Source organism: Gadus macrocephalus, chromosome 23 (genome assembly GCF_031168955.1).
Source record: "Gadus macrocephalus chromosome 23, ASM3116895v1".
Lineage (NCBI taxonomy): Eukaryota > Metazoa > Chordata > Actinopteri > Gadiformes > Gadidae > Gadus > Gadus macrocephalus.
Window position 1 is genome coordinate 2,335,453 of NC_082404.1, and position 7,990 is coordinate 2,343,442.

Sequence of the window (7,990 nt, forward strand, 5' to 3'; positions counted from 1 at the left end):
AATTGCAGAGCGCTATGAATGTGAACAGGCAGTCACAGGGCCTGTTTCAGGGGGTCACTCTGCTGCCCTGATGCCTTATGTATTCCTGACTGATACATATTGTTGTTCTTGGGAGATTTGAATTGAATTGCATGTTCTTCTGCCTCTATTTGTATGTTTGCTATTTCTTACCATGTACATGTCTTTATGTTACGTTGATCTGATGAGTGTGAGCCTCGAATCCATCTTGTTATTCAGGACTCAGTCATGATTGATATGGGAAATGCAATGTGATTCATTTCCTGTAGGGATGACCTCTAGTCTAGATCTTAGGATCACAGTGTGTGGCGGAGGGAGGGAGAGGAGGGGGGAGATAGGGAGGAGGGAGGATGTTGTTCCTGGGAGCCTGTGGATCTAACATCAGGTGCAGGTCCGTCCTCCAGGGCGGTGGTTCCTGGGAGCATGTGGGTCTTGTAGCATCAGTGTCCGTCCTCCTTGGCGCTTGGGTCCGGCCCGCCCTGCTCATGCTCCAGGCCGATTATCAGGGTCAGGTGTTGCACGGTACACAGCATTAAGCTTGTTGAACCTGCTCTGTTTGAACCAGCAAACCACAATAAAGAGTCATTGTACAATATTCCCGTAACAAAAGGAATCAGATGTGATCATGTGATGCCATCGTCAAACACACCTTTTTGGTGTAAATTCACTAGTAATGAGGTAGTGTTGAAGTGTGATCATCAAATGAATTTCTGCTCATGTCGTTTTATTTCTGTCCTTGTTTTTGAAGCTCTGTTTCAACGGTTTATAAATAAGGTTTCATTAATGGATGGCCCCTCCTTCCTTCTCCCTGACCAACCAGACAACCCCACGGTCTGCTCCATCTCCAACCCAGAGTTTGTGATCTACTCCTCGGTGGTGTCCTTCTACCTGCCCTTCTTCGTCACGCTGCTGGTCTACATCCGCATCTACGTCTTCCTCCGGATGCGCAGGAAGAGGATCGCCTTCCGCCAGGCCAGCAGCCAGGTGCAGCCCGGCCTGACCCGCCTCTCTGCGATCGGCCAATCAGCACTGGCTAACGAGGCCTCGGCAATCCTTAGGCAGCGCTTCAGTTGGCTGTTGACTCGGGTCATTCTGGGCTTGAAGCCTGATGCGTGCAGTCTGCCCGGAGACATTAGTATCAGGATAACTTTATTATGACATGGAACTACATGTTCTCTCCAAAGTCCCTTTGGATAAAAGGGTCACATAAATGGAATGGTGAATATAGAAACTAAATGATAATAAAATAATTTATGTTTTATTGGTGCCCGAAGAAGAAAGGCTGGGACAATGTTGTTATAATTGATCTATCTGTTCTGTTTTGGTAGCTGTGAGGTGCTGAAGCCCAGATGAAGTTCTGAGGAGGTCTGATAAGCTCTTGCACTGCTGACATTCTGAGGAGCAGTGGTCAGAAGAGGAGACTGCTGCGGGCCGTTGTTAGTTTCTTCTCAATGTTTCAGACAGTTCAGAATGAGAGTAGCTGGGTCACTCTTGGCTCTTTAACAGTAAGCGGGAAGTCGAAGTCAAGATACTCTTTAGAAGTAACAGAGAATTGTGTTAACGATCTTCATTTTGGGTGGGTGAGTCGTGTAGTGGCGGTTTGAGTCCTGCTCTAACTAACCCATAGGTTAGCTTCTACCTGTATATGCTAAACATTGTTTGCTTTGTATTCCCCTTCCTCCCAGGAGACCTGCCCGGAGGCATCCCATGTGAGGGCAGACCTATCACCTATCAGGATAAATGTGGTAAGTATGTGTGTAGGTGTGTGGTTGTGTGTGTGTGTGTGTGTGTGTGTGTGTGTGTGTGTGTGTGTGTGTGTGTGTGTGTGTGTGTGTGTGTGTGTGTGTGTGTGTGTGTGTGTGTGTGTGTGTGTGTGTGTGTGTGCGTGTTTGTGTAAATGTGTGTGTTTTTTAGGACGACAGCAGGGGGCTACAGACAGCAGTCCGTGGGGGCTGGAGGGGTCCGAGGCCCGGGGATGTAAGGGGGGGCTCCACACAAAGCATAACCCAGTGTGTGTGCCTCTGGGTGTAAGTGTTGGAGAAGGGGGGGTGATGAAGCGACGAGGGGCGTGTGTTTGGATGAAGACAGGGCCGTCAGGTGAAGTCAGACGTTCCCGCCGCTGCGGATCGCCATGACGCTGCCATTTATTTCTCCCAGCAGGGGGCAGAGGAGCCGGCCGGACCCCCCAAGTCTGACCTGCTGTCCATGTGCCTCCGTCGCAAGCGGCCCAAGACGGGTCCGGGGGCCGGCCCGCCAGCGCCCCCAGTGGACACCAACCACTACTGCAGTGTCAGCCACGCCTCCTGCGGACGCACAGACCTGGACCTGGAGCAGGACCTGGAGCAGGACCTGGAGCAGGATCTGGGGTGGGACCAGGGGCAGGGGCAGGGGGAGGAGGAGGAGGAGGAGGAGGAGGAGGAGGGGGCGGCCCGGAGGAGCAAGCGGTTGTCAGTGAGGAGAAGCTGTGAGGTGAAGGAGCTGTCCAATGGACGGTCCCACACCGCCCTGCGGCCCGCCGGCCACGCCCGCCCCCACCAGCCCCGCCTCCACCAGCCCCGCCTCCACCAGCCCCGCCTCCACCAGCCCCGCCTCCACCGGCCCCGTCTCCACCGGCCCTGCCTTCACCAGCCCTGCCTCCATCAGCCCCGCCTCAGGAGCCTGCATGCCCGCGAGAGGAAGGCCACGCAGATGCTGGCCATAGTCCTTGGTGAGGAGGTGGGGCGGGTTGGTCCTGGTGAGGAGCTGGGGCGGGCTGGTCCTGGCGGTCCGGGTGAGGAGGTGGGGCGGGGTGGTTTTGGTGAGGAGGTGGGGCGGGTTGGTTTTGGTGAGGAGGTGGGGCGGGGTGGTCCTGGTGAGGAGGTGGGGCGGGGGGTCCGGGTGAGGAGGTGGGGCGGGGTGGTTTTGGTGAGGAGGTGGGGCGGGGTGGTCCTGGTGAGGAGGTGGGGCGGGGGGTCCTGGTGAGGAGGTGGGGCGGGGGGTCCGGGTGAGGAGGTGGGGCGGGGTGGTTTTGGTGAGGAGGTGGGGCGGGGTGGTCCTGGTGAGGAGGTGGGGCGGGGTGGTCCTGGTGAGGAGGTGGGGCGGGGGGTCCTGGTGAGGAGGTGGGGCGGGGTGGTTTTGGTGAGGAGGTGGGGCGGGTTGGTTTTGGTGAGGAGGTGGGGCGGGGGGTCCTGGTGAGGAGGTGGGGCGGGGGGTCCGGGTGAGGAGGTGGGGCGGGGTGGTTTTGGTGAGGAGGTGGGGCGGGGTGGTCCTGGTGAGGAGGTGGGGCGGGGGGTCCTGGTGGTCCGGGGTGAGGAGGTGGGGATGGGTGGTCCTGGCGGTCCTGGTGAGGAGGTGGGTTGGGTGGTCCTGGTGAGGAGGTGGGGCGGGTGGTCCTGGCGGTCCTGGTGAGGAGGTGGGTTGGGTGGTCCTGGTGAGGAGGTGGGTTGGGTGGTCCTGGTGAGGAGGCGGGGCGGGTGGTCCTGGCGGTCCTGGTGAGGAGGTGGGTTGGGTGGTCCTGGTGAGGAGGCGGGGCGGGTGGTCCTGGCGGTCCTGGTGAGGAGGTGGGTTGGGTGGTCCTGGTGAGGAGGCGGGGCGGGTGGTCCTGGCGGTCCTGGTGAGGAGGTGGTACTTTGTTTTCTTTTGATTTGATTCTAAATGGAAAAAGGTCCAAGGTTATTACGCTGGAACATGATTTTGGGGTTTAAGATGTTTATGATGTTTACATATTGTTCTATTATACACTACAGACATATGTGCACTTGATTGGTCTGCTGCATTCCGTTACAGTATCGTAGTTTACGCTGATTTGCAATTCAAATCCCTAGAAAGTTTTGAATGCCTTGTGGTTAAGGAATCCGCTGTAATTATAATAATAATAATAGTAATAATAAAAGGATAAAAGCTTCTCTCAAAGAGTGAAGGGTCAAAGAGAAAGATGCGAGTCTTGTAATCGCACGTCTAACATTCGGTTCAGAGATGTAAAATAAACAATTAACAGGTTTATTGACCAAGAGGACAAAGCTCACCATGCTCGACCTTCCCTGTTATAACGGTATATTGGGTGCTCTTCAGTTAACCAGAATAGGTTGCCTCGTTTACTGCGCAATCTTGAGGTGGGCGACAGCTGCCTCTCTACATCATTATCCCCCTCTGAAGCACCTCCCGTCTCGCTGGGTGAGGCCATAATTAGAGCAGTCTGCCTCATTAGAGGGCGAGCGCCGGCACAGGCAAACGCGTGTCGGGCCCACCTCACCAGCAGGCGCCGGCTCTTTGCGGAGCTAGTGAGCGGCCAATCAGAATCCACCGCCTGGTTCCGGTTGTTTTAACTCCTAAAACTCATGAGCCCCATCGAGCCTGTAGCGCTACAGTCTCACCGGGAGGCTACAGAAGACCGGGAGGCTCCACCCTCTCCTGATGAAAGGACACTGGGGCGTTAGTGGCAGAACCACTTGGGAGGATTAAATTAAGACAGAGTTTCACTTTTCAAAATGTAAAATAGTGGCGCGGTGGGTGATGGGGATTATGATTAGTGGGTTTGCATGCTTTAATACATCCATGCTTTAGAGACTCCTCTTCGATAACTCAATGTAGGCTATCACTCTTTCTGAGAAATCTTTTTGCTATCCAAAAAGAAACTGTAGCGATACAACTGCTGTTGTATCGCTAAAAAAGCATCCGAATATCAAAAGCATCCGATATTCACATACCACAGAGCCAGTAAATGTTGGCTTGTAGCGCCGACTGCCATCGATATGAAGGATCAATACATATAATAGATAGTGATAATTATAGGTCTATGGTGGTAGTTTACTATTATGAATGATCAATACATAAAACAGATAGTGATAATTATAGGTCTATGGTGGTAGTTTACTATTATGAATGATCATTACATATAATAGATAGTGATAATTATAGGTCTATGATGGTAGTTTACTATTATGAATGATCATTACATATAACAGATAGTGATAATTATAGGTCTATGATGGTAGTTTACTATTATGAATGATCATTACATATAACAGATAGTGATAATTATAGGTCTATGATGGTAGTTTACTATCATGAATGATCAATACATTTAACAGATAGTGATAATTATAGGTCTATGATGATAGTTTACCAATACAGATGATCAACACATATAACAGATAGTGATAATTATAGGTGTATTTATTTATTAATAATAATAATAATAATAATAATGGATTGAATTTCTATAGCGCTTTTCTAGACGATCAAAGACGCTTTACAGTGAAGGGGGGACCTCACTAACCACCACCAGTGTGTAGCCCCCACCTGGGTGATGCACCGCAGCCAATCTGCGCCAGAACGCTCACCACACACCAGCTTGAGGTGGAGAGTGAGGGAATTGATGAGTCAGCCAATTATACAGGAGGATGATTAGGGGGCCAGATTGAATGAGCCTGGTTGGGCCAGGACACCGGGGGTCCGGACTCACTCGGTTTTACCAATAAGGATGCAGTAAGAACACTTTATGGCCATGGTGACCGAAATAACCTGTTGAGATTAGTTACACTTTTTAGAACCATAAAATTTTTTACATTGGTGGGATTTGCTTTTGCCAAAACTCGAATACCAACTTTGACCTAAAACAATACAGGCCGGTACAGGCCACCGTAGTACTGGGAAAGGGAGGGGTGGGGGATTCAGTTGGCTCACATGCTAGGGATTCAGTCGGCTCACATGCTCACATGCTAACAGTGAAGTCTCCACACTTGCCTGTTGAAGCTATGGATGTTTATTGTTGTGATGCTGTACCACTGTAATGCTGAATCCTCCGTCCTCCTCTGGCCTCCCACTCTCTCCACCCTTCCCCTTTGTGGTGCTCCGCCTCCCCTCCACCGACTCACCGCCCCGCACGCTGCCTTGGACAAATATATATATTCTTCTTTGTGTGTTTATTTTGCATTTTTGTACTTTCCTGTCATTGACTCCATTTCCCCTTCAACTCCTCCCAAATATGTGCCCCCCCCCCGCTGCCTCTGCTCAGGGGTGTTCCTCATCTGCTGGCTGCCCTTCTTCGTCACCCACATCCTGAACACCCACTGCAGCACCTGCTACATCCCCCCCACCCTGTACAGCGCCGTCACCTGGCTGGGCTATGTCAACAGCGCCCTCAACCCCGTCATCTACACCACTTTCAACGTCGAGTTCCGCCGTGCATTCATCAAGATCCTGAGCTGCTGAGGGGGGGATGGTGGTGGAGGTGGTGGTGGTGATGGTGTTGGATGTGGTGGTGGTGATGGTGGTGGTGATGGAGTTGAGTAGAGTCAAGGGAAGGAACCCTGGTCCCCACTGGGGTTAGTGCACATGTTACCCAGCCCCACCCCAGTCCTCCCAGACTAGTCTGCAGCATCACATCCCGTACCTGTCCTGGGACAGCATCACAGGACCGCCCGACGCTCCCCCATCACGCTGGTGCGGAGGGAGGGACTTGGGGATGAGGGGTGACACACATGGAGGGCACAAGCTGAAGCCGTTAGTGGGACAGACAGACAGAGGACTGCCTCAGGATCAAGACTGCTCTGGACTGGGAGAGCATTCAGTCAGGTACCAGACGACCTCTGCCTACTTCCCTTTAAAGATTTATACCGGTTTCCACATGGTTGAACATTCTCTCTATAGACCTGTACAGTTATTCATGTGCTGCTCACCCAGCTGTGCACTCCATCGTTCCACTGCATCGAGATAACCATCATGGGATTCTCCTCACCGCTGTAGTCTCGCCGTCACTCGGATTGGAAACCACACTGCCTATTGGGAGGATAACTAATATTATTTATAGATAATAAATGACAGATGAATGAATCACCGTCTTCTGCGTCCCGGGGGAACGTCCGGCGAGGTCCCTCGTCCACTGAAACAGAGCCGCCATGGACCAGAGTCACAGAGCCGCCATGGACCAGAGTCACAGAGCCGCCATGGACCAGAGTCACAGAGCCGCCATGGACCAGAGCCACAGAGTCACAGAGCCCCCCTGGGACCAGAGCCAAAGAGTCACAGAGCCCCCCTGGGACCAGAGCCACAGAGTCACAGCGCCACCTGAGTCACAGAGCCACTTGGGACCAGAGCCACAGAGTCACAGAGCCACCTGGGACCAGAGCCACAGAGCCAGAAGAAGAGAGGGACTCATAGTAAAGAGCGTAATGTGTTGATGTCTATTGTTCTTGATGTGTGGTGTAGATGTTGTGGATCACAGTGAAGGAGTGGGCTGGGAGGGGGTTACCGTGGTTATTCAGAGACTGGAGAGGCTGCCAAGCCTCCCCAGTGATCAGCAGGAGCCTCCAACAGCACATCTGAAAGGGGCTGCTCCACTCAGTGGGGGGGATCTGATGGGGTGTCTCAGTCACGACTGTAAACTGTGAAGGAGGAATATTTAATGTGGAGCAAGTATCCTCAATGAAATAAAAATAGTGAGACGAGTTCGGTGTTTGCGTCGCAAGCAAGTGTGTGTGTGTGTGTATATGTGTGTGTGTGTGGGTGTGTATGTGTATTTCTGTGTGTGTGTGTGTGTGTTTTTATGTATGTGTGTATGTGTATATATGTGTGTGTTGGTGTGTGGTTGTGAGTGTTTGTGTGTGTGTATAAGCGTCGGGAGACGCTGCCTGCAGGACAGTGCTCAATACACAGCAGGTCCTTGGTCGAGAGACCGAAAGAGAGAGGGGAAGGGAGAGACAGGCCTAGAAAGGGAGAGAACAAGCAAGAGTGAAGGAGAGAGTCAGAATGCATGACAGAGAGAGAGAGAGACAAAGAAGCAGGAGAGATAATAGTGGGAGAGAGAGGCAGAGAGAGAAACAGAGAAAGAGAGAGGAGGAGGGAGAGGGAGTGAAAGGAGAGAGGGAGGGAGAGTTTTCTGCAGATAAAGAACCCTTAAGGGGGGGTTGTGAAGGAGCAGGTGGAAGCAATTAGGAGGATCACACAAAGAAATAACGGACGGTTGATCACTAACCGTCACCAGTGAGCAGGA

General features: G+C 52.3%; 1 protein-coding gene across 1 annotated transcript in view; it reads left to right on the forward strand.

Annotated features, from left to right (window-relative positions):
* The window catches only part of drd3 (dopamine receptor D3), a 33,121-nt gene extending 26,074 nt beyond the window's left edge, over positions 1-7,047 (forward strand). Inside the window, exons 5-9 of the mRNA XM_060044998.1 lie at positions 839-1,018; positions 1,690-1,763; positions 2,179-2,541; positions 2,647-2,725; positions 6,014-7,047. Of these exons, the coding sequence (XP_059900981.1) occupies positions 839-1,018; positions 1,690-1,763; positions 2,179-2,541; positions 2,647-2,725; positions 6,014-6,210 (893 nt within the window). The 3' untranslated portion in view covers positions 6,211-7,047. The remainder of the gene's footprint in view (positions 1-838; positions 1,019-1,689; positions 1,764-2,178; positions 2,542-2,646; positions 2,726-6,013) is intronic.
* The last annotated feature ends 943 nt before the right edge of the window (positions 7,048-7,990 follow it).